This window comes from Canis aureus, chromosome 1 (genome assembly GCF_053574225.1).
Source record: "Canis aureus isolate CA01 chromosome 1, VMU_Caureus_v.1.0, whole genome shotgun sequence".
Classification (NCBI taxonomy): Eukaryota; Metazoa; Chordata; class Mammalia; order Carnivora; family Canidae; genus Canis; species Canis aureus.
Window position 1 is genome coordinate 59022021 of NC_135611.1, and position 27971 is coordinate 59049991.

Consider the following 27971-nt stretch of genomic DNA (forward strand, 5'->3'; position numbering starts at 1 on the left):
GGCCTACCATTCAGGCGGCTAGGAGGCAACGCACTCTGTCATGAACTGAAACCACCAAGGAGGGAGTGCATTTCCCAAGGCAGAACAGTACCCTAACGATATTCTGAAAATGAAGCTTGAAGAGGCTTCTGCTGTCAAAGCAGTAGGTGAGCCTAGGCCTTTTCTGCAGCCTGCCAAAGATCCTAATTTAACTCTCACTATTCTAATTCCCCTTGCCTTGGAAGAACAAAACAAAAACCACTATAAACCAGTGAGACTTGAAAACTATACTGACATCATTCTATCTACCTCTTGTGTATGGGCAAATCTGTACTACAGAAATGTGTTTCATTCCAAGATAAGCTGTAGAACTTCTAGGTGAAATTAAGCAGACAGAATGAGAAAGGTCTGAAGCCAGACTGCCTGAAGCCTTTAAATTGCTTTTTCAGCCTCTGAGTGTGCCCCAACAACTGAATCTGTGAAGCCTGTCTTCCCTTCCTGTCTAAGACAATGCCACCCCCACCCACCCCTGCCACGCTCTTTCACAGGTTGTGCTCTTTTACTGCCTTCTAAAATACTGCTAGTCCCTGTCTTTACTTTAGGGTTCAATTTTCTTCACTCCCTGGAACACCTGATCATGCCCAAGCTTCAACAACCACCCATGTGGGCTGACAAATCCTAAATCTCTAATCTCTCCCTTAGACCTACCTATGAATATCAGCCTCATTCTTCACCTCAGTCCCAATTTTACTATATGATATACAAGCTTAACTCATAATTTTTCTCCTCTAAACTAATTCCTGATGCAGTCATCTCTATCCTGGTCTCTGACAATATAAGCCAATCAATCTTGCCCATCTGAAACTAGGGAATCATTTCTCTAATCCATTAAAGTCATTAAATCAAGCCCATGCTTGGTCACACAGATGTTGAATATTCTTCTTCTTTTCCTGACCAACATTGACTTAAAATTCAGGTGTTCATTTAAGTTTCATACTACTAAGATAGCCTCCCAACTGTTTTCTGCCTCAATACCTACCTTAAATTTCTGTTATGCCACTGGGGTAACCAAAGTAGGACACTTTAGAGAAATATAGAGGGTGCTATTAATCATTATGGCTAGTACACAGGCATTAACTGAATTATAATCTAAATCTGGGGGATCCCTGGGTGGCGCAGCGGTTTGGCGCCTGCCTTTGGCCCAGGGCGCGATCCTGGAGACCCGGGATCGAGTCCCACATCGGGCTCCCGGTGCATGGAGCCTGCTTCTTCCTCTGCCTATGTCTCTGCCTTTCTCTCTCTCTCTCTCTCTGTGACTATCATAAAAAAAATAAATAAATAAAATAAATAAATAAATAAATCTGGGATAAATGGGCCCTTTACTTTATGAGCCTTTGCTATTATTGACTCCTGCTTACCTCTTTAATCATATCTCTTACCACTACTCTTCTCTAATTTTGCACTTCATCCCAATGGAGTAATTTGTAGTTTTCCAAATGGATTACATCCTCTCTTGCCTTTGGACCTTTTCACATACAATATACTATGCCTCAAGCACTATTACTCTGTGTCTTTTGGCTAAATTCTTTCACTTCATCAGGTTCTCAGATCAGATATCCCTTCCTATAGGAAGCTTGAGCCAACCTTGGTTCAAGGTTGATTTATGTGTTCTGAGTATGGATTCCCATAGCACTTTATATATATCTCATTTGGGCACCTCAAACTTGCTGCAACTGTCTCTTGTTTATCTGTCTTCTTCAACAGATTGTATATTCTTTGAAGAAAAAAACCAACCTGACTCACATTTATATTACTGGCATCTACATGGTGTCTTATCTATAGTAAACATAAATAATTTTTAAAGAAATGGATAAACAGGTTTTTTACACAGTCTCTGAGGGCTTCAAAATCCATCTAAAGAGAAACTATTCTTCACTCTTGTGACCCTAGCACTTACCGCATTAGATGTTTATGTTTTGTTGAATGACCTCATTTGTAAAGGTGGAAATCATTTATAAAATGCTCTTTAAGACCAAAAAACTTGGTAGTAGAAAAAATAGCCAAAAGAAAAAAATAGAAAAAATGTATATAAATGGAAAGAAAAAAGAAAAAAATGGAAAGACAACAAGAAATGATGCATCAATGAAGCTTAATTAAAACAAATATCAATTGGTTGGTCTTTACAAAGTTCCCACCTATATTAAAAGAAGTCATCTCTCTCTTCCTCAGTTTTTAACAAAAGGGAAAAGGTTTCTTTATATTCTGGTCCCCTAGCCCCACTCCTGAGAGGCCTGTTAACCACAGGTTGAAATTTTGGTATAAGGCATTGTAAATAAAAAGTCTCTCTTCAATTTCAGTAATTGTACTACTAAAAAAAAAAAAAAAAAATCTAAGAAGTATGAATTTTAGGATAAAGACTATTTCTCATTTTCTACCTATGTGATTTACTGATTTTTTTCAGGACATGTTGACTGTAAGCCTTTTCAAAGTTTTTAATAGGCAAATAGAGTTATTTCTCATGAGTATGTTTTGCATCTATAAATTCATAAAAGAATGCTATTTTATTTCAAAAAATTACTTTATTTAACTTTGAATATATAGAATATTAAAAGTATAATTTCCTTTTTGTTTAATGTGCTATGGAATTAGAATGAATGGGGCTATGGGCCCCAAATGTGCATATATAAAATGCTGTGTATAAAAAATAACATTATTCATACATCCAATGCAAGAATTCCTCTGTTATTCTTCATAGGAATTGAAGAAACAACTCTAAAATTTGTGTGGAATAACAGAAGACCCCAAATAGCCAAAGAAATCCTGAGAAATAAAGGAAAAAAAAAATCAAAGGGGAATCATGCTTCTGGATTTCCAACTATACTAAAAAGCCATGGTAATAAAAACAATACTAGCACAAAAAAAAAGACACATCAACCAATGAAAAGGAGCAGAGAGCTCCAGAATTACATCCTGGCATATACAGTCAACATATTTGACAGGGAAGCCAAGAATACCCAAAGAGGAAAGGAAGTCTCTTTGACAAATGTGCTGGGTAAACTGCAGAAACACATGCAGAACAATGAAACTGAATCCCTATCTCACACCACTCATAAAAGTTAACTTGAAATGTATTTAAGACTTAAAAGATCTAATACCACAAAACTCCTAGAATGAAACACAGAGAGAAAATTCATCAATATTGGTCTCAGCAATGACTTGTTTTTTGGACGTGACACCAAAAGCACAAACAACAAAAGCAAAATATCAACAAATGGAAGTACATCAAACTCAAATACTTCTGCACAGAAGATCTGATAATTAACAAAATGAAAAACAACCTATAGAATACAAAAATATTTCAGGGGGATGGCTGGGTGACACATAAGCATCTGCCTTCTGCTCAGGTCATGATCCCAGGAACCTGGGATGAAGCCCTGCATTGTGCTTCTAGCTCAGCAAGGAAATCTGCTTCTCCCTTTACTCCTCCCCCACTGCTTGTGATCTCTCACTCTCTCCAATAAATAAAATCTTAAAAAATTCAGGAAACCATATATCAAAAAAGGATTAATATCCAAAATATATAAAGGACTCAATAATTAGAAATAAACAATCCAATCAAAAAATGGGCAAATGAACTAAACAGGCATTTTTCCAAAGAGAACATCAAAATGGCCAACAGACACATGGGAAAATGTTCCACATCATTAGTCAGAAAAATGCAAACCAAAACCACAATGAGCTACCCTGTCACACCAGTCAGAATAACTGTCATCAAGAAGACAAGAAATAACAGATGCTGGCAAGGATGTGGTGAAAAATGAACCCTTACACAGCACTGGTGGGAATATAAAGTGGTCTAGCCACTATGGACCAATAAAATAGATCTATATTTATTCCAGCAATTCTATTTCTAGGTATATTCCCAAAGGAAATGCAAACAGGATTTTGACAATATGTATACCCTCCCATGTCTATCACAGCATTATTCATAATAGCTAAAAGACGGGAACAACCCGCAGGCCCATCAGTGGATAAAAAAGATAGGGTATATATGCACAGTGGAATATTATCCAGCCATGAGAAAGGAAGATATCCTACCATTTGTGATGACATGAATGGACCTTAAGTACATTATGTTAAGCAATATAAGTCAGACAGAGAAAGAGAAGTACCATATGGTATCACTTATGTGTAAGGATCTAAAAAAAGTCAAACCTGTAAAAAACAGGAAGTAAAACAGTGGTTACCAAAAGATGGGAGATGGCGAGGTGGAGATTAGAGTGATAGTGTATAAGGGTACAAACTTGTAAGTAGTAGTAAATAAGCCATACACATTTAATGCACAGTATAATGAATATGGACAATAACATACTCTATAACTATCTAATGCAATAGCTACATTAACATATAATGTGTTAAAAGTAGCATGCTGTACACCTTAAATTTACACATTACATGTCAAATTTATTCAATTAATAAAAGCACTATTCACACACCAAAAAATTTTTCATTTGTTAGTAAATTTTGTTACATCTCTTGTTTCTCTTAAACACTTGCCATTTTTCAGCTCTCTGTATCTATCTACTGAAAAGTAGTTCATCCCATATATTTATGCTATCCATTTAATACTTAGGATTTTCCTTGTATTCCCTTTTATTAATTGGCCTTATCTTTTGAATTCTAATTTCTTGACAATATTTTAACTCCTCCACATAATTTAAAATTCTTCTAATATTTTCTACAGCCCCCTTTTCCATATCCCTCCAGCTACTTCTATATGTCCTTGTAGACTGACTTGGAGAGCCCTCTACTGGCCTAATTCTGTGTCAAAAAACATTTTCTTCAGCTTTCAAATACATATTAAGATACATACACTTCTGGTAATGTAATAATTGTATAATTCAAGCTAACCCTTTATTCAGAAAAAAACAGTTTAAATAGAGAAACTGCATGGTTCTATAAAACTGTTATCAAAGCAAATTATACTACTTACATAGTACAGAAATACCACTTTTAAATAATTGTACACTATTGTACCATAGAGCCTTACTATCATGGAATAGAACTAACAGATGAGACTACATTATAATGAGATAACCTGATGTATTACTGAGTAAAGTAAGCAAGCTGCAATCTCTGTTAAATGCTTCTGCCTCAAGTAAGTCTGAAAATTAGTTGAGTCTTCAATATTTCCTAAATTTAATATACCAATTCCTTTAATATATAAAAAGAAGTTTGGAAATACAATGGAGGGAAAAAATTCCAATTACAATGATTTTTTTAATTCCAGAAATAAAAAAATTTCCATAAATAAAGTATATACCTCCATGAAGTTATTAGTCCTCACTTTTGATTCCAATAAAATGCCAAGAGCTATTAATGTTTTGGAAATAAACATTTAGCCAAATATAAAGTCTATATAGAAAAACATATAAAGAAATTTTAAGAAAAATTCTTAAAAAGAATAATAACTGGGGGAAAGTCACCCTTCCAGCCATATAAATTTTGTTATAAGACCTCCTATACCCTATATGTCTGTGTTCCCATTAGCTGTACTCTCAGTGGTAAAAACAACCTCATTCACATTTCTATTTCTTGCACCTAGACATTGCCTTACCCATACTGAACAAAAATTTTGAAGGAATGAGTAAAAAACATGTTTACCTTATGGTCTCTCCTTTTATATAGTTTGAGATCCATGAAGGTAGGAATTATTATTCACCTTCACGACCTCATAATTTAACACAGTGGATGTTTATTAAGTAATCTCTTAACTGGGTCCATTAGTGATGATAGGACTTATTTATAAAACATTCATTAGGATTAGAGGAACTTCATGGTAGAAAATAATGGATATAGGAAAAAAAATAGAATTACACAAATAGAAAATATTATGACAAATTCAGAAAATGTATTTTCAAATCAAATTATAGACAAAAAGCTAATTTCTTTCATGTGTGAGGGCTTATAAAATCAATAAGCAAAAAACAAAAGTATCAATATGAAATGACATTTCACAAAAAAGAAATATGAATGGGACTTAAGTATATAAAAAGAAATTCAACATCACTCAAAAGAAAAACATTAAAACCATAGGAAGAAAACAAGAAAGTTCTCAAATCAATAGCCTAACTTTTGCAACCTAAGGGCTGGAAATTAAATAAAACCTAATTATCAGAAGAAATGAAATAATAAAGATTCAAACAGAGATAAATGAAATAGAGAATATAAAAACAATGGAGAAAATTAATAAAACCAAAATTTGGTTCTCTGAAAAAAAACAAGATCAACAAAACTTTACCTAGATGGACTAAGGGAAACGGCTCTACTTACTAAAATCAGAAATGAAAATAATGGCATTAACTATCAATTCTACAGAAATAAAAAAGATTATAACAGTACTGTGAACAATTAACTGTATGCCAACAAACTGGATAAACCATATGCAATGGACAAATTCCTAAAAACATAAAACCTAACAAGACTAAATCATGAAGAAACAAAATCTGAGCAGACCTATCTATTAAGAGATTGAATCAGTAATCAAAGATCCCCCCTAAAAAAGCCCTAGTCCTGCACCTGATGGCTTCACTGATGAATTCTATCAAACATGTAACAAAGAACTAACACCAATCTCTTTCAAGCATTGAAAGAGAAGAAACTACACTTCCTAAGTCATTCTGTGAAGCCAGCATTATTCTGACACCAAAGCCAGACAAAGACACTATAACTACAGACCAATTATCTTTGATGCAAAAATCCTCAACACAATATTAACAAACTGAATTCAGCAGTATATTAAAAGCATTATAATCTATGACCAAGTAGGATTTATTCCTGGAATGCAAGCATAGTTCAACATGTGAAAACTGATCAATGTAATATACCACATTAGCAGAATAAAGGAAAAAAATTCACAATCATCTCAATTGATGCTGAAAAGGCATATGACAGAATTTAACATTCTTTTGTGATTAAAACACAAATAACTAGGAACAGAAAGCAAACACCACAATGAAATAAAACTATACAGAAAAAAACCCACAGCAAATATTATACTCAATGGTAAAAGACTGAAAGCTTTTCCTCTAAGATCAGAAACTAGGCAAAGATTCTCATTTTCACTACTTCTATTCAACAGAATACCGAAAGTTATAGCCAGAGCAAATAGGCAAGGAAGAGAAATATAAGGAATCTAAATTGGAAACGAAGACATGAAACCATCTCTGTTCATATGACACAATCTTATATGTAGAAAATCCTAAAAATTCCACAAAAAGCCTGTTAGAGCTATTAAATGAATTCAACAAAGTATTAGGATACAAAGTCAACACACAAAAATTTGTTGCATTTCTATGCACTCAATGAACAACCTGAAAAGGAAATTATGAAAACAATCCTATTTAACAACAGTACAAAAAGAGTAAAATACTAGCAATTAACCAAGGAGGTAAAAGCCTTGTGTAATAACTACTAAACACTGCTGAAAGAAAACTGAAGACATAAATTAATAGAACCACATCCCGTGTTCATGGATTGGAAAGTTTAATATTGTTAGGATGTTAATACTATTCAAAGTGATCTACAGGTTCAATGTAATCCCTATCAAAATCACAATCCTTTTTCAGAAAGAGAAAAACCCTAAATTTCAAAAACCCTAAAACTCATATAGAATCTCAAAGGACCACAAATAACTTACACAATCTTAAAGAACAAAACTGGGGGACTCACACTTTTGGATTTCAAAACTTAATATAAAAGCCACAGTAATCAAAACAGTGTGGTACAAGATAACAAAAGACATATATATGTAAAAATCATATGATTTTTACCAGATGCCAAGACCATTCAGTATGGAAGTCTTTTCAACAAATGGTGCTGGGAAAACAGGATTATCCACATGCAAAAGAATGATGCTGAATCTTTATCTGATAACATATGCAAAAATTAATTCAAAACAGATCAAAGACCTGAACATAAGACCTAAAACTATAAAACTCCTAGAAGAAAACATGTGGCAAAAGCTTCATGACAATGAATTTGGCAATGAGTTCTTGGATACTGACACCAAAGGCACAGGCAATAAAAGAGTAAACAAACGACTTGAAGAAATAAAAATTTTGTACATGAAAAAATGACACCACCAACAGAGAAAATAGTCAATAAACAGAATAGGAAAAAATATTTGCAAATCATATATTTGATAAAGGGTTAATATCTAGAATACATAAAAAAGCTTTAAAAACTCAATAATGACAAAAACAAACCAATTCAAAAATAGGCAAAAGACGTGAACATTTTCTTAAGTAGATATACAAATAGCCAATAAACCATAAAAGGATGCTCTTATCACTAATCATTAAGGAAATGCAAACCAAAACTACAATGAGATAGATTCCACCTCAAATCCATTGGGGTGGCTACTATCAAAAATCAAAAGTAATAAGGGTTGGTGACAATGTGGAAAAACTAGAACCCTTGTATACTATTGATGGAAATCCAAAATGTTACAGCCACTGTGGAAAAAAACAGTATGGTGCTTCCTCAAAAAATTAAAAATTCAATTACTATATGATCCAGCAATTCCACTTCTGGATATATACTCTAGAGAATTGAAAGCAGGGTCTGCAGGAGATGTTTATACACCCATATTCAAATAAATATAAAAAGTTCATAGGAGCATTATTCATGATAGCTAATGAGGAAGCAAACAGGGGCACCTGGGTGGCTTAGTCGGTTAGGTACCTGCCTGCCTTCAGCTCAGGTCATGATCTCAGAGTCCTGGGACTGGCCCTGCATTGGGCTCCCCATCCAACAGGGAGTATGCTTCTGTTTCTCCCTCTGCCCTTCCCTCCGCTCTTGCTCTCTGTCTCTCAAATAAATAAACAAAATATTTGTTTAATGTGGAAGCAAACAAAGTGTCAACAGATGAATGGATAAAACAAAATGTATACACACATAATGGAATATATCAGCCTTAAAAAAGAAGGACATTCTGACACATGCTACAGCATGGATGAACCTTGAGGAAACCATGCTAAGTGAAATAAGTCAGTCACAAAAAGACAAATACTGTACAATTTTTAAAAAGATTTTATTTATTTATTCATGATAGACATAGAGAGGGGGAGAGAGGCAGAGACACACAGGCAGAGGGAGAAGCAGGCCCCACACCGGGAGCCCGACGTGGGACTCGATCCCGGGACCCCAGGATCACACCCTGGGCCAAAGGCAGGCGTCAAACCGCTGAGCCACCCAGGGATCCCCTTGTACAATTTTTTTTTAATATGAGATACTTAGAGTAATAAAAATCATAGAGAATAAAAGTACAACAGCAGTTGCCAAGGGGTTGCAGAGGCAAGTGAGGAGTTATTGTTTAATGGACACAAAGTTTTAGTTTTATAAGACATACAGAGGTATGAAAATGGATGGTGGTGACAGTTGCACAATATTATAAATGTATTTGACACCACTAAACTGTATACTCAAAAAGAGTTCAGATGAAAAAAAATGGTTAAGATGGTAGATTTTATGTTATACATATTTTACACAATTTTTATTTTTTAAAAAAATCATGGAGAGAACTCCCCCACCCTACCCTATATACAAATCTACCAGAGAAAGGCAAAAATCTTCACAATCCGATAACACAAAAACAATTTGATAATTTCAATAAAAATTACCAACTCATACACCTGTAAATTTCACTTGAGAATTTAACTTACAAAAATATTTGTATATGAGCAAAACAGTGCTCATAGAAGGTTATTCTTCACATTATTTATAGTAGCTCCAAAGTAGAAATAACCCAAAGTCTGATTAGTAGGGACAAGATGAATAAATTATGTTATCTCCATAAAATGGGAAATCAATCAGCTATTAAAGCAGAAGAAAGGGAGGCTATCTTTGTAAAGATGTAGAAATAATCACTGCATTTTAAAGACTGAAGTACAGTTGACACATTACATTAGTTTCAGGGGTACACATAGTGATTCAACAAGTCTGTATGTTATGCTATGCTCACCACCAGTGCAGCTGCCATCCGTCATCACACAACACTAATACAGTATCACTGACTACATTCCCTATCCTGTACCTTTGATCTCCCATGAGTTATTCACTCCGTAAGAGGAGAGCTGGACCTCCTCCTCCCCTTCACCCTTTCTGCCCATTCCCCAGGCATCTATCAGTTTGTTCTCTGTACTGATGAGCCTGTTTCTGCTTTTTGAATCCTTGTATTTTAAATAATTTTATGTACTATAAAGGAAAAAAGCAAGGTGCTGGGTAATGTATGTATTTTGATACATTTTGTGAAGATACGGGAATAAAACACATTTATATCTGTTAGTGATATACGTCAGTTCTGGAAGGATACACTAGAAACTGATAACAGTAATTTCTGTATGTGTGTGGGGATGGGATGTGAACGGGATGTCTGGAAGACAGTTCTTGGACATCTTTTATTTTATATATATATGAATATGAACCATGTGAATGAATTAAAAATGCGTCCTAATCTTACAGCTAATTATATAATTAACACATGCTGTATTAATAAAATAACAACTACAAAAATCTCTCTTACCTGCAAACCAGCCACATAAGAATCTTCACAGTTTACATAATGTCCTAACATGGCATGTTGTGCCCGTAATTCATTATCCCTTATCCTCTCGTGTAGGTGAGTAATTTGTTGCTTCTGCCTGCAAAACATAAATTGAGGTGACATTGTAAAGAATATGCTTTTCTAAGAGACTGTTGAAAACAGAATTTTAACTATTCTAATAATTTGATGTAAAAGTTAAAAGTATTATCAACTTTGACACTCTTAATAGGGAATTTGTTAAAATCACAGAACCTTGGGCAGCCCAGGTGGCTCAGCAGTTTAGTGCCGCCTTCAGTCCAGGGCCTGATCCTGGGACGCGGTATCAAGTCCCATGTCAGGCTCCAGGCATGGAGCCTGCTTCTCTCTCTGCCTGTGTCTCTGCCTCTCTCTACCTCTCTCTCTCTCTCTGTGTCTCTCATGAATAAATAAATAAAGTTAAAAAAAATTTAAATAAATAAAAAAATAAAAATCACAGAAACATGAGTTATATGGAACACAAAAAAAGTTTACTTATACTGTTGAGTACTTCTGGCATTTTATAAAATATAATATTTTTTGTAGATTACTCTTCTTAGGGATCCCTGGGTGGCGCAGCAGTTTAGCGCCTGCCTTTGGCCTGGGGTGTGGTCCTGGAGACCCGGGATCAAATCCCACGTCGGGCTCCCGGTTCATGGAGCCTGCTTCTCCCTCTGCCTATGTCTCTGCCTCTCTCTCTCTCTCTCTCTCTCTCTCTCTCTCTCTGTGTGACTATCATAAATAAATAAAAATTTTTTAAAAAATTTAAAAAAAAGATTACTCTTCTTAGATAATAGCAAAGATGTGTTTTGCTTTCTTTCTTGTTACCTGATATAATAAATGTTATGTCCTCAGTTTGGAATGCCTTTACCTTAAAATCCATTATTTTTATTCATACAAATTCTGTTTAACAGTTAAATATCCACTGACACTCTAAGAATCTCATTGTCATGGATGAAAGGTATTCTCATATTGTTTAGCCCAACTGATGTTCTATCCTACATCTTCTCAACAAAATCCTAGGTTACACAGTCTACACATAACCATCACCAATGATGGAGAATTTGGTGACAAATTTGGATCCTTGGATAGCTCAGACATTTATTTCACCTTAACATAACTTCATGTTAGAAACAGATACCATGAAGTTCAAATCTTTGCTCAGCAGCTTACTGCTTACTTTAATCAAGTTACTTTATTTCTGTGTTTATGTATCCTTTATACAGTTGACTTGAGCAATGTGGGGGTTACAGGCACTGACCTCTAACTCTCAAGACACTGTGCACAGTTACTCTTAATGGAACAGTGACTTCTGGGAGATGGGCAACAAATGAGGTGAGCTCTATGACTGCCAGAGCCTACTGCTTCAGGTAAAGAGCTCTCTCTGAGCTGAAAAGACAAAGCTGGGATACTAGAAAAACCAAGACAACTTAAGCAAAGTCACCCTGAATATTCCACTGAGTACTAACGAATAAACACATGAGGAAACTACTTAGCATGCATATGTGGGGAGTGGGGGAGAGATACGTGATGGTCAACCAAAAAGATTAAAGCGACAGTACCTGGGGCTTGTATGGGCCTAGAATCCTGCCTGTTTTCAAATGCTACCGTGGAAAACTTCCTAATTCATAGGGCATGATTTCAGGAATACAAAATACGTGATATCCAAAAAAAGTTAAAATTCATGAAGTCTGATACTTGATCAAAAATTACTAGTCATGCAAAGAAGTAGGAAAATATAACCTAAGAGGAAAAACCAATAAATTGAAAGTGAACCAGAACAGATGATAGAATAGACAAAGACACTATATTGGGTAGTTTAATTATTTTCATATGTTCAAAAAACTGAAAGACTGATTATATTAAGACTTAGAAAACATACATATTATCCTTAATGGGATTAAAAGCAGGTCACAATTTGCAGGAGAAGATTAGGAAATTTGAAGACAGAGCAATAAAAACATGCAATTAGAATCTCTAAAAAAGTGGAAGGAGGGACTGAAGCTTTCAAGCTAGAGAATTTTTTACCCAAGGTAAATTTAAAGCAAAATAAAAACAATCAGCCTAGAATTCTTCACCCAATGAAAATATCAAAGATAGAAGTGAAACAGATTTTGAAAACTTAAAGGCTGAAAGAATCTATCACAGCAGACTTCAAGTATAAGAAACAAAGGAACATCTCCAACCAAAGGAAAACAACATGGAATGAAAACCCGATCTATACAAAAGAAAGAAGAGCACCAAAAATGTTAACTAACTACATGGGCAAATATATTACTGTTCTTACTAGGTAAATCTTTAAAAAATTTAATAGATTGTGTAAGGCAAACAAACCAACAAAGGCACAATGTACTGTGGGTTTTATAGTCTTTCTAGAAGTGAAATGTATGACAAAATAGCTCACAGACAGAAAGAGGAAAAATGGAAGTATATTTTCATAAGATTCTTATGTTGTACATGAAACAGTATAGCACTGCTTCAGGGTAGACCACTGCACTTTAAAGATGTATATTATAAACGCTACAGCAACTACTATAATAACAAAGTGTTATAGCTAATAGCCAACAAAGGATGTAAAGGGAATTATTTTTAAAAAGACTCAACTAATTCAAGAGAAAGAAAGGGGGAACCAAAAACAGATGGGACAATTAGAAAACACATAGCAAGAACGGAGATTTAAACTCGACCATATCAATAATTACAAACTGTAAATGATCTAAAATAACAATTAAAAAGTGAACACTGTCAGAATGGATAAAGAGAAAGATTCAACTATATGCTACTGACCGAAAAAACACACTTTAAATATGATGACATAGTTCTGCAAATCTTAATTCTAAAATCATTTGGGTCTAAAACTGTAATTGCTGACTATATTTCTTTTGTTAAGCAAAATTGACATGTAATACCATGCTAGTTTCAGGTGTATAACAATGACTGTGTATAACATACTGATGTGTATATATTGTGGAATGATCGCCTCAATAAGTCTAGTTAACGCCATCTGATTACATTTCTTGAACACTATTGGTTTATGTAAGTTTTCTATTTCTTTTTTGAGTCAATTGGTATTCTTTTAAAATTCATTTTCTTTTATGTTTTCATATTTATTGATACTAGTTTATGACAATGATTTAAACTTTCTCTATATAATTATATTACTTTTTACTCCTAATTATTTTGAGTCTTTCTCTTTTTCCCTTAATTAGGAGAACTAGCAATTTATCCATTTGATTAATTTCTGCTCTTATTTTTAGTATTTCCTTTGTTCTCTTTCATGTTTAACTATTCCTTTAACTGGTCTTCTTAAGTTAAACATTTAAGTCACTGTCCTTCCTACTTTCCTTCACTTCTCTTAATAAAAGAAGAAAAAGACATGAGAAATAGTGATAGAATCTAACATATTATATTAGCAGTCCTAGCAGAAACAGAAAGAAATATAATATTTGAAGAGATGAAGACCAAGAATTTTCCAAGATTGATGAAAAACATGAAACTGGGATCAAGAACTACTTCAATCTCCAAGAATACCAAATATGATGAAAACCACAATAGGCACGTTATAGTAAAACTGCTGAGAACAAATGGAAAAAATGATTAAATCCAAAAAAAATAATAAAGAGTACATTCAATCTGTCAGTAATAAGACTTGTGGGATGACTTCTTAAGAGAAACCAGAGACAATGGAATAATATCTTGAAAGTGCTGAAAGAAAATAACTGCCAATCAGGAATTATATATCAGCCAAAAATATCTTCTACCAACAAAGGTGATATTCACAGTAGACAAGAGATGAAAACAATCTAAATGTTTATCTACAGATAAATGGATAAAGATATATGACACATAGACCCACACAAACAATGGACTATTACTTAGTCTAAAAAAAAAACAAGAAAATTCTATCATATGCGACCACATGGATGAACCCTAAAGACATTACACTAGGTGCAGTAAGCAGTCATAAAGGGACAAATACTACATGATTCCACTTATATGAAAATTTGATGGGGTTTAGGACAATGCTAACCCAAAATGTGGCATCTTGGCATACTGAATGTTTTAAGCCAAAGGAGTTTAAGAAAATAGCAAAAGCAGAAAGATCACTCAGACCTCCTCCCCACCCCTGCCCTTCTTCTATAAACAGATCACAAAAATCTCAAGGGGTGTGTGTGTGTGTGTGTGTGTGTGTGTGCCCTCTCTAAACCCAAAAGAAAGGTACATCCCCATCTCTGAAGATTAAAGGACACAAAGAAAAATCCGACCAAGCAAGCTTTGCTAAATTTCCCCTAGTTTACTATACAATTACCTCATACTCCTTAACCTATCACATTCCTCCATGACTGTTCATTCTTCAACTAAGCTAGCATAAAATAATCAAATCTGTCACTTTGGGTCTTCACTTCCATATAAAGGCTCCTGAGTCACCTAAAACTTGTATTAAATAAATTTGTATGCTTTTCTACTGTTAATCTGTGTCAGTTTAATTTCCAGATCCAGCAAAGGAACTCTAAAGAGCTGACTTTTTCTTCCCCTACAATACCAAAAGGGAAAAAAAGAAAAAAAAGCGATCAAACTTAGAGAAGCAGAAAGTAGAAAATGATGGTCTCCATGGGGTGGAGGGAGGGGAAAACAAGCAGTTCTTACTGACTGGGTACAGAGTTTCAGTCATGCAAATTGCAAAAGTTCTGGAGATCTACTGTAAAAAACTATGCATAAAGCTAAAACTGTCCTGCATACAAGATGTGTTAAAAGGATACATTTCATGTTATGTGATGGTTTTCATCACAATTTAAAAAAATTTAAAAAGGTGAGAGCAGGAGATGCTTCTGGGTACCCACCAAGTCCCAGTCATCCCTTTTGCCTGGGAAGTGAATTAAACAGATGGTGAGATCCTGACCAGAATGAAGACTGCCACTACAACTCAAGAAAGGAATCAGGTCAAATACCTAGTAAATATGGCCTCTATAAATCAGAAAACAGGTTTAAAAAAATTAAGTCAAAACTGAAAAATCAAGGAGCTGCTACAGCAACTATGTTACTCAAGGAAATACTGGACCCAGCTAGACCTGCAGTGATCCCGTCCCGGATCCAGGGAGCAAATAAGAGTATGTACAAATTCAATCTCTAGCTGAGAAAATACAAAAATGAAAAAGCACGTATCTTTAGAGACAGGTTTAGAGCAGATTCCTTTTGAGAGGGTTCCTTTCCTTTTCTAATTAAATTTGGTTTCTGGAAAGTTTCTACTGTGAGTTTTAAAATAATTAATAGCTTTTAAAGCTATTATGGATACTACCACCAAATGAATTATGCTCAATGGCCATCTTAAATAATTTATCAGAAATGATTATCAAAGAGACACCCCGCATTCATTACCATATTAAAAAGAGAGAGGGGCTGAAATAAAGGTACAGGTGACTAAAGGTCTGGAATAGGAAAACAAAGACCAATGAGATTTTATTCTTTTAATTTTCCATGCATTTCCTTTTTCCCAACCTGTTTCAATAGAGGGCACACAAAAGGAAAAACTTAACAACCATGTGGATATTTATCTCCTATTCACTTAAGGGATATTATTCACATTTTCGAACTACTTATAGTACTATAAACAAGGGATAAAACAGTTTTGAAGAAGCTGTCTCCTCACCCTTAGCTTCCAAAATCAGCTTTCACACATGTTGGGACAATAGTAAATATGGCCCTGGGCTTTAATTTTGAAATGTACTTCTAAATACACTCTGTTAGTATTTTTTAATTTGATGGAAAGAGGATGATTGTATTAATTTTTCTTGAACTAGTCAGAATTTTCAATTTCTCCAAAGGTGGCCCTGCCAAACAAAGCTAAGTGTATTAGCTTGAAAATACTCCCAATGTATATTAAAAGGATTCTTATGCATTTATCTACGAATCTTAAGGTTTTGTAAATAAGGAAGAATCAATAATAGAGAAAGAGCCTTTGTTCTTGATTCCTGGGAAGGAGACTGAATCCTTGCCGTGTGGTGTGGTGTGTTATTCATGAGCCCCTGAAACACGTGCATTTATCCTAATGAAGTAACTCATGGCCCCTTGATAATAGCTTTAAGATGGGGACTGTTCACCAGAAAGCCAACCATTTAACTAGAAGGTTGTGAACCTGAGCCAGTGCAACCTCCATGGTTGAGACACAGAGGAGGCTGGAGACTGAGTTCAATCATGTGGCCAGTGATTTGATCAATCATGTCTACACAATGAAACTCCAATAAAAATTCTGGGAACCAGCTAGATTTGTAGGCAGTTGGTTAGAAGTGTGAGTGGCCTGGGGAAGCCACCTTCAAACTGGTATCTGAAATTACACAGTTTTGTTAGGGGCTATATGCCCTTAAAGCTGTGGAGTCTGATGCTAACTCAGGGCATGTAGGGTCAGAACTGAATTACAGTGCAGTAGGTGGGACTGAAACAGAATACACGTGATTCTTGGAACAACATGAGTTTGAACTGCACAGATTCACTTAAATGCAGATTTTTTTCAATAAATACAGAATACTGTTAAATGTATTTTTCTTCCTTAGGATTTTAATAACATTTTCTTTTCTCTAGATTGTTATAAGAGTACAATATATCATACATAAAACATACAATACATGCACTGATCGACTGTTTATGTTATCAGTAGGGCTCCAGGTCATTAGTATGTTAGTTCTGGGAAATCAATAATTACACATGGATTTTCAACTGCGCAAGAGGTTGAGATCCCTAACCGACACATTGTTCAATAGTCAATTGTGGATTTAGAAATTAATTCTAAAATACTATGTGCCTAGTTATAAACAATCAAAATAACTTAGATAGAAATGAACTATTAAAACTGTATCTAAATGCTCAAATTAGCTGATAAAAATAATCAAATCTCACTTCAATACCAGTGATAGAAAATAACTACTCTTGCATTATGGGGTCCCTCTCAAAGAAAAATGAACAAAATCTCATGTTAACCAATCAAATTTGTAAAGCCAGAGTTTCAATAATTTTAATAACTATAGTGTGTACATCTTAGCTTTGCTTTGAGAAATCTGATCATAAATCTTAGCAGATGAATTAGAAGGACATTATGAATTCAATAAAAAAGCATCCACACTATACCAAAGAACGCATTACTGATTTTAAAAGCTTACTAGTACAATTACAATATGATTTTACTTTCACACACAATTAAATAAATATATATACTGCACATTGCAAGTAATAACAAAATGAGAATTCCCCTCTACACTGCCAGTGTCATTTACTAATCACATTAACTCCCTATGTCATTGCAGAAGGTGTAAGGGTTTCCTCTCTGGATCAGTCTCAAGTGCATTGACTTACTTCTAAATTCTATCTGACCAATCCAGCAGCAAAAGCTAACTACAAAGTGCAGACCATTAAACTACCAGTATCAGTAACAGCATAGGTTAACCAGCAACCTTAACCTCTTTGCCATTAAAATGAAGCTTTTTCTCCTGAATGAATGCTGGTGAAGACCTATTATGAGTAATGAAATGTCAAGAAACATTCTCTTCTGTGAGGGGGTCTGGAGTCTGCTAAGGAGAGACAAGCTCTACAGAAACAACCGTTATTTACAAATCACATATATGTGGCTACTATTTGCTAATGGCACCCATGCATGAGGCAGTATTAGGGCTTTTACATGCATTCATTCATTAAATCCTCATACTCTAAAACTAGCTATAAGAAGGGCACTGCAGAGGTGAATGAGACTGCATAAAGAACTGCAAAACTGAGAAATCTGAATTATTTCTGGATTATTTCCTTAGTATCCTTCTATAGTATAAAAAGTTGGGAAATATATATTTTCAATAGATTATGTTTGTAATTATATGCATTTCTAACTATCATAGATGAATTGTTTGTGGTATTTCCTGAGTTAGGTCCTGTGATTCTTTTATGGCTTGCTGATTTTTAGGTTAAGGGTCAGCCTAAAATCAAAATGGCTTTTTTACTCTGGCTAACTTGTCTATCAAGTCCTTCTCTTCTGCCTCACCAAGTATCAAGCATTAAGCATATACTGTGCCAGGCTCTGTTCAAGATGCTGGGAACACAGCAGAGAAGAAAAAGTTCAGATGTTTGTACTCTAGTTTATACTCCAGTAGGTTCTGCTTAATACTGGTAAATTTCTAAGTGAAATCTTTTGAAATTTTGACTATTAAATATATTTAGTGGTTTCAACTCGGATTTAATTTTAAGGCTAAAATGTCTACTACTTTAATCTCAAATAAGCACATGAAAATAAGCAGTAACTAGCAGAAAAAAAAAAAAAAGCCTCCTCAAATGATTTCCCCCATCACCATGGTACACAAGTTGACTCCAAAGTATACATAAATTATGTAGAACATACATCCAGAATAATATAATTAATATTAACAATTATTGCTCAAAATAATCAGGAGACTCTATTAAGTATAAAAACTTGTTTTTCAGAGCTTTAGTACTCAAAAATGCAAAATTTTTGGACCGTCCCCCCAAATTTCTCAAATGCTTATCTGTAAGTCATTTAATTTTAAACATCCCTGATTTTGATAGCTTTTGTGTCTTCAGATTTTTTTTTAAATTTTTTTTTCTTCTTCAGATCTAACATAACATACATTAGTTAAAATATTAGCACTTTAAAGTAGCTTTCCAATTTGATAGTTTCTAAGTTTAAAACACAAAGATACAGTTTATAGCCTTGATAGCTCATTGGCATTGCAGCTAACTTTCTACATGTATAAAAAAGACTGGAGTTTCCAAATGGGTTACTCTAATGTAAATGGGAGGGTGGTAGAAAACAGAAAGACCAACAGACCAGTCCTCAGTTCTCACAAAGGTTCTTAACTAGGGTAGGCTGAGGGAGGGACAGACATGAGACATCAATATATTTGTAAGATTTGATTTCTTAAACTCTAAGTAATGGATACAAAGGTTGTTTTAGTAATCTACATTTTCTGTATGTCTGAAATATTTAGTACTTAAAAAAAGACTCACCGATCAATTACAATTTCTTTCTGCCTTAGCAGTCCTTCTTTTATTTTCAGCACTGATTCCCACTTACTGAAATCCTGATAGCCAGAAGGTGAATAACTTTGACGAGACGATCCGGACAAAACCTGCACAAATATATTTACACTATTAGTATACTAAAAGTGTCTAAAGGGAATATTTAAGTATCATCTAATATTTTCTCAATGCTTCTCATTTTAAAAAGAGAATTTTCCCTTTAATTTTTTTAAAAGACTATCTGAAATCACACTTGTGAATACAACATAACTTGAAGAATTTCAAGGAAGTTCTGAAGTAAAAGTACAAGTCTATGAACTGGTGACAACAGAATATTTAATCTGGCTTATTGTAATACTATAAATAAGATATTATTCTCATTATCTTGTGGAAGCTTTCTGGAAATAAGAGATTAACCACTCACTGCCTAAGGAAGAAGGAAATGTACCATAGTTAGACTAGACAAACATCACAGGAAAGGTTTCCACAAGAAAATAAAAATAGTTCCTGTAGTATGCAGGCTTCAAATTGTCATCCATCACATCACATTTACTTATATTAAAATTTCAAAAGCAAAAATATTTTTACAAAATAGTCAACACATTTATACCCAATATGACTTTAACAAAGTATAATCTGGATGGGTGATTACTGGCCTCCAGTGTAAATTACATAATTTAGAAAAAACCTGCTTAGAATTTAAGAAATTTCAAATATTTACAATGAATTCAACACTGATAATAACCAATATGGCAGATTTCTTCAAATTCGTATGACTACAACAAACAAAAAAGAAAACCTTAATATACTAGTAGTCATAGATTGAATTGTGTCTCCTCAAAAAGATATGCTGAAGTCTAACCCCCAGGTACCTCAGAATTTAATCTTCTTTGGGAATAGGGTCTTTACACAGATATAGTCAAGTTAAGATGAAGTCATTGAGGTAGACCCTAATCCAAAATGACTGGTGTCCTATGTAAAGAGGAGATTTGAACACAAATATGTGCAGAGGAAGACTATGTAAAGAAATAAAGAAAGAAAAACATCTGAAGATGAAAGCAGAGATGGTGGTGATGCATCTACACACCGAGCAACACAAAAGATTGCCCCCAAACCACCAGAAACCACCTGAAACAGATTCTTCTTCCTTGCCCTCAGAAGGAACCAACTTAGCCAACATGCTGATTCTGAACTTCTAACTTCCAAAACTGTGAGACAATAAATTTTTGCTGTGTAAGCTACCCAGTTGTATCCTTTGTTATGGCGGCTGCAGGAAACTAATACAATTGGTAAATCAAGTAGGAACATGAATTCCTTGGCAAGCTAAGTAATCCTACAGAACACTCCAAAGCAACTTAGGAAGATTCCAATGTGCAGTGATATTTTTATCCTTTGTTTTCCAAAGATGCTACTGGTAAGACCTACTTCTGAATAAACTACTAATTTTATGACATCAACTAGTCCTGGATTAATCCTCTAAGATGATTTTCAACTAATACAAGGATAGGATGTTTCAGGCAGAAGACAGACAAAACAAGATGAACAGAGTAGGAAAAATAGAAAACAAGAGATAAGAGGATATATAACTTTACCATAGGGGCAAATAGATTAACACTAAATGACATAGTGTTATAGGGGCAAGTTAGTCAGAAATCCTGTCTCTGAATTTTATTCTTTCCTTTGCCTACATTACAACCCAACCTGACATTCAGCCGTATGCCCTAGCACAGATATGTTAGTTGCTATAGTACAAGAGTGTTTTTACTGTGGTTGATAACTACTGATCCCCAAACCTCCTGAAGCTCCTCTCCACTATCCAACAGAGTTCTTGGCATTAAAAGGGGCTTTCAAGATGCTCCATCCATAAATGGCATCCTTTCTGATTGCTTGGTTCCCTGCACTGCACTAGTCAATCTTCCAAAATTTTCCCATCTCAACACTACCTATCAGCTTATATTTAGTTGGCAGTACAAGGATTTAAACCTCAGCACCTCGACAAAAGAGCATGTGCTCTTAAGTTCCACATTGTTACACCGCTTCTACTATGGCCTAAATAAGGTATTCAGAACATTTCATATCACAAGAGCTGAAAAAATTTTTTGAAAGTAACTACTCTTAGGAACTGAGATAGGATTCAGCACCATAAACAATATTGATGGTATTATGAAAAAGTCTCTACTTACCGCAAGTCCATGCTACTTAATGACTATCAATTTAGTGGATAAGTGACTAGATGAAATTTATTTTGTCAAGTTATAGCTCAAGTAGGAATTCATTAAAATTAGTAAAAGCTAAGCAAAATAAAAGACCATATCAACAATTCCAAAACTCAATATAAGATTTAGAAATTATCAGAATGATTTGGTAAACCATTTGTGCTATAATTTACAACACTAAATATTTCATTTATTTGGTGACTAAAAGTGATTATACAGCTCAATATATACTGAGTTATACATTGATCGATATCCTGATATCAGTTGAAAAATCTTTTAAATACTGGTTTTTGTATATTGTTCTCATACCTAACCAAAAAATTTCTCTGGTACCTTAAGGATCTATAGTTTCCTCTTCCAAAGATCTAAAAAAGGTTCTTCCATTTCTGATTACCACACATCATGTGGTAATGACTAATGCCATAATATATGAAGCTATGTTTTACCTCCTGTATCTTGTGCCTATTTCAGTAAGCCAAGTGCCCACAGCTCAAAAAAGTCAACAACAACAACAACAACAAAAAGTGCCCAGGCAACAGATGATGATCTTATAAAGAAGACATTAACTATTCTACTCTTTATAAGTCATCTGCTAAAGAATTTCCCCAGGGCTGACAACTTTCTAAGGAGAAGCCTTTTCTTATTTTGAAACACTCACTGGCATCAAGAAAAGACAGAGGAAAGAGAAAGAAAAAAATAGGTTTGCAAGAGAAAAGCAAATAACTATAATACCACTTGGTTTATAGCACTTGAATCTTTGGCAGAATGGACTGCTACAGGTACCTGCCAGATACTTCTATGAGTATACATAAAACAAAGTATGAAAATTTATTCTTCTGATTTGTAGCTCCCTTGATCTAAATAAACTCTTTGGGAAACAAAATAAGTCAAAATTGAGCTATGAAACTGAGCAAATAGGAATAAAGAAAATGAAGAAAAGAGAGTCTTCCCCTATAATTAAGATGCAATAATATTTAAAAGGTGCTGAGATAAATATTACAAGTTCCCATTCTAAGAAAAAATTTTTTGCAATCTCATATGGTGACAGATGGTAGCTAGACATAGTGGTGATCATTTCACAGCATATACAAATACTAAGTCATTATGTTATACACCTGAAACTAATATAATGTTAAATGTCAATTATATCTCAGTTTTTTAAAAAAAGGTAATATATAAAGAATTACCAAATCAGCAGTATGATAGTCTTCCTTACTAAACTTCAACCCTGAGATACCTGGGTGGCTCAGCAGTTGACGGTCTGCCTTTGGCTCAGGGCGTGATCCTGGGGTCCTGGGATCGAGTCCCACATCGGGCTTCCTACACAGAGCCTGTTTCTCCCTCTGCCTGTGTGCCTCTGCCTACCTCTCTGTGTCTCCATGAATAAATACATAAAATCTTAAAAAAAAAAAAACTCCTAATTCATAAAAAGGAGTTTAAAAAGGAGAACAAAATCTGATACACAACCCAATGATGCAGGTGAGCTTACAAGTAATTTTTAAATTGTTTCTATCTGACTATCACTAAAAATGGCAATTACAGAGACATTTCTCATCTAAGGCTTTTATAATAAGCCCATATATTTATGTAATAAATCTATATTAAAGTTATAAAATGCAACTTGAAATAGATTCTTAAAAGATTTTTTTAAATCATATTATAAAGTCTCAAAGAGCAAGGTAGCCACAGTACCTTTATGATTTTGCATACGATATAAACGATGCAATACTTTTACTAAAGATACACAGAAAAGGAACAACTGTGAAAATTTATTTTTGTTATAAGCTATACCAGTTCAGACTTCAGTCTTGGCAAGGTTGAAAGAGAATCTGACAGAAATAGCATAGGATTGTTATCTACCCTGAAAACACATTTTATAAGTTCTAAAACAAAGGGTTGAAGAGTAAGAAGGGAATTAGATTATGTTCAAATTGGTTCTTCACATTTCCATATTAGAGTCTCTCATGGGTTATTCTTTTGTGGGGTTTTTTTCCTTAAAAGAAAGATTTACTTGAGAAAGAAAGAGCATAAGCAGGGGGTGAGGTAGAGGGAGAGAAACAGTTGACTTCCCATTGAGTGGGGGTGGGGATAGAGGGTTGGCTTGCAAGACTCAATCCCAGGACCCCAGAATCACGACCTGAGCTGACAGCAGATGCTTAACTGACAGAGCTACCCAGGTGCCACATTTCAGAGGTTTTTCTTTAAAAATTGCCAATGTAATATGTCAGCACATGTTAAATCCTTCCTCCCCTTTATTTATAAGGTAAGAACTATCTTCTAATTATGTATTTGAGAAGTTGAAGATAAATTATGAAATCTTATTAGTATCAACTATTAGTTTCCACACACTGTACCCAAAACAGCTTTTTTCCCTGACAATGACACAATAGGAACTTTGAGTATACACAAATGCACTTTACAGTTCTGGATAGCACTATCTTAGCTTTAGAACATCAACAAATGTGCAAGAAGAAAGACCAAGTAAAACTGCCTTGAAGCCTTCGCACTGAAAGTTATTGAAAAAAATCAATCCCAAGATAAAAATTAACGTTTTGTTTTATTGTAGATTAGGAGTTAATGTGGTTTGCAGACTCTTGCACAATACTGACTAACACGAACAAAATATAAGCAGGAATAGCAATATCATTCTTGGGTATCATAAAATCATAACCCCAAAAATGGTTAAATTTTTTAAAATCCTTAGATGAATTATATAAAAATTTAAAAATGAGAAAGTTTTATATTGGTAAAAAGCAAATTCACCAAGATGATAAAATAGTCACAGTAAACCTCATATGAAGAAAAACTATTAAAAATAAATGGAGGAGGGCACCTAGCTGGCTCAGTCGCAGGAATATGTGACGTGATCTTGGGGTCATAAGTTTCAGCTCCACACTGAATGTAGAGATTACTAAATAAACCAAATGTTTTAAAAAATGAACAAATGAATCCACAATCACAATGACGATCTTATACTATGTCTTCTGAAATAGAAAAATTAAGTAGAAGAGGGGTTGGCAAATCCAGTTTACCACCTTTTTGTATGCAAACCAGAAATAGGTTTTATAATTTTAAATGGCTGAAAATCAAAAGAAAAATATTTTATGATACAGGAAAATTACACAGAATTTAACAATCAGGGTCCATAACTAAAATTTTACTGAAACATAGCCATATTCATTCTCTTACATACAATCTATGGCTGCTTTCTCAACATCAAAGTTGAGTAGCTACAAAAGAGACTATCTCTTCCTCTCATATATGTATGTATATACTTATGTATATGTGTAGTATCTATATGAGACTATATATATTTAAAACTAGTTATGCAGAGAACACTTTAAACTGTATTGTGATTTATACAGCATATCAATAAATCTAAATCTTCATATGAAATGGACAACTTTCTAAGAAAATATCAATTACCAAAAATGAGTCTACTACTTATTAAATAAAGTACTAATTTTACAGGTAGTTTCCACCTAAATATTAAGAAAAAACAGTGAAAGAAAAATTTTTGAGAAAGGTACAAAACAAGGCTCAAATAATAAATCATGTTATAAATCAAGAAGATTTAATACAATACACTTTGCAGCAAACAGAAATTCACATTAAAACAGCATCACTATTTTAAAAACACTTTTCTAAATAATACATAGATAGCTTGACTGAATGAAATTGAAAACATATGAGAATTTGTGAGATGCAGCTAACACAGGACCAAGAGAAGAATTTAGAATACCAGTTAAACTAGAAAAGAGGAAAGGTCTTTCAAATCAATACCATCTTTTAGAAACTACAAAATACACCCCCCAAAGCAAGCAGATAGAAGAATATAAGTGTAAGAACAGAAATTCACTAAGTTTAAAAGAGAAAAACAAATAGGGCAAAACCAATAGATGAAAAAGCTAATTCTTTCTGAAGATCAATAAAATTGACAAAGCTCCAGCTAGACTGAAAAAGGAAAAAGGGGGAAGACACAACAGAAATCACCAGCATCAGGAATGAAATGGAGGCTATCACTACAGAGCCGGTACATATGAAAAGAACAAGAAGGGAGTTATTAGGAGCAACTCTACACATACACATTTAACAACACAGTGAAACGTGTATTATCTCAAAAGGTACAACTATCAAAATTCATCCAACATGAATTAGATCATTCAACTAGCCCTGTAACTGAAGAGTAACTGAATGTATAATTAAGAAAAAAAAAAAAGACTCCTGAAAAATCTCTAGGCAAATAGTTTCATTGTAGAATTCCATGAAACATTTAAAGAATTAACACCAATCTTCACAAACTCAAAAAAGGGAACATTTCCCAACTCATCTTATGAGGTCATCAATATTACTCCAATATCAAAGCCAGATAAAAAAGTAGTTAAAAGAAAACTACAGCTCATCATCTCTTGTAATCACAATATAAAAGCTCTTAACAGGGATCCCTGGGTGGCGCAGCGGTTTGGCGCCTGCCTTTGGCCCAGGGCGTGATCCCGGAGACCCGGGATCGGGAATCCCACATCGGGCTCCCGGTGCATGGAGCCTGCTTCTCCCTCTCTCTGCCTGTGTCTCTGCCTCTCTCTCTGTAACTATCATAAATAAATAAAAAAAAAAAGCTTTTAACAAAATCAATTAAAATACACAGAGATACAGACAGATAATATGGCTTAGGTTTATCCCAGGAATGCAACTTACCACATTAGTAGACTAATTTTAAAAATGTACTAGAATAAGTAATTGTAGCAAGGCTGAACAACTCAAGGTCAACATAAAAATAATCATAATTCTATATGCTAACATATAACTGCAAATTTAAATTTTCCAATATAATTTATATCCATAAAACATGAAATAGATAAAAGTTTAACAATATATATTCAAGATCTGTACACTTAAGACTATAAAATATCACTAAGGAATTGCCAAAAAAAATCTTTTAAGGGAGAGATGTATTTCAGTATTAATATACCAATTGCCCCTACACTGATTTATAGATTAAACACAATCCCAATTAAAATCCCAGCAGGTGTTTTTAGAAGTTGACAAACTGATTCCAAAACTTCTGTAGAAATGTAAAGAACTAAAAAAAAAAAGAAGAAATGTAAAGAACTTACAATACTCAATTTCAAGACTTATTATATAAAGCTACAGTATTCATGAGAGTGATAAACCAATGGAACAGAATAAAGATCCACAAATAGATCTAACCTTATTGGTCAATTTGCTTTTCTTTTAATTAAACTTTTTGAGATAGTTATAGATTCACATGCAGTTATAAAAAATAATGCAATGAGATCCCATGTATACTTTACCCACCATCCCTAATGGTAATGTCTTGCAAAACTGTAGTATTGACATAGAGTGAAGATGTAAGAATTCTTCTCATTGGCCTTTCTTCCCCCAGATTATAGAAATATAACTAATATATAACATTGTACAGATTTAAGATACAACTGCTGACTTGATAAATATGCTGTAAAATGATTACATTACAGTTAGCCAACACCTTCACCACCTAAAATGATTACCATGTTTATTCTCCTATGGGGAAAACATTTAAGATCTACTCTTCCAGCAAGTTTCAAGTACATAATATAGTATTATTAACTATCATCACCACGCTGTATATCAGATTTCCAGAATTTATTCATCTTACAACTGGAAGTCTGTACTCTTTGGCCAACATCTCCTCACTTCCCCACCACTTGGTCTCTGATAACATCCATTCTAGTCTGTTTCAATGAGTTTGGCTTTTTTAGGTTACACATATAAGGAACATCACGCAGTATTTGTCTTTCTCATCTGACTTATTTCACTTGCTCAACTGGTTTTCAAAAACAGGGCAAAGCTAAATAAATGAGGAACTGAATTTGGTATTTAACCAACAGAAGTAAAACCATTTTTCTACAAAGACCTGTAGACAAATGTGTATTAATAATCATCACAAACTAGAAACTGTATCAATCCATTAATTGATAAATGGATGCAAAAACTGTTCTACATCCCAAAAATGCAATATGACTCAGCACAGAAACAACTGATAACATTTTTTGATAATGTGCAACATCAATGAATTTCAAAAGCATTACGCTAAGTGAAAGAAGCCATACTTAAAAGGTTATACACTGGCTGATTTTATTTAT

The 27971-nt window shown here is 34.0% G+C and overlaps 1 protein-coding gene across 2 annotated transcripts in view; it reads right to left on the minus strand.

Annotated features, from left to right (window-relative positions):
- CEP85L (centrosomal protein 85L) overlaps positions 1–27971 on the minus strand; it is a 147059-nt gene that overhangs the window by 42086 nt on the left and 77002 nt on the right. For both annotated transcript variants that reach the window (XM_077901006.1, XM_077901015.1), the window contains exons 4-5: positions 19601–19722; positions 10565–10682 (exon numbers count right to left, since the gene is read on the minus strand). In XM_077901006.1, coding sequence (XP_077757132.1) covers positions 10565–10682; positions 19601–19722 — 240 coding nt within the window. The remainder of the gene's footprint in view (positions 1–10564; positions 10683–19600; positions 19723–27971) is intronic.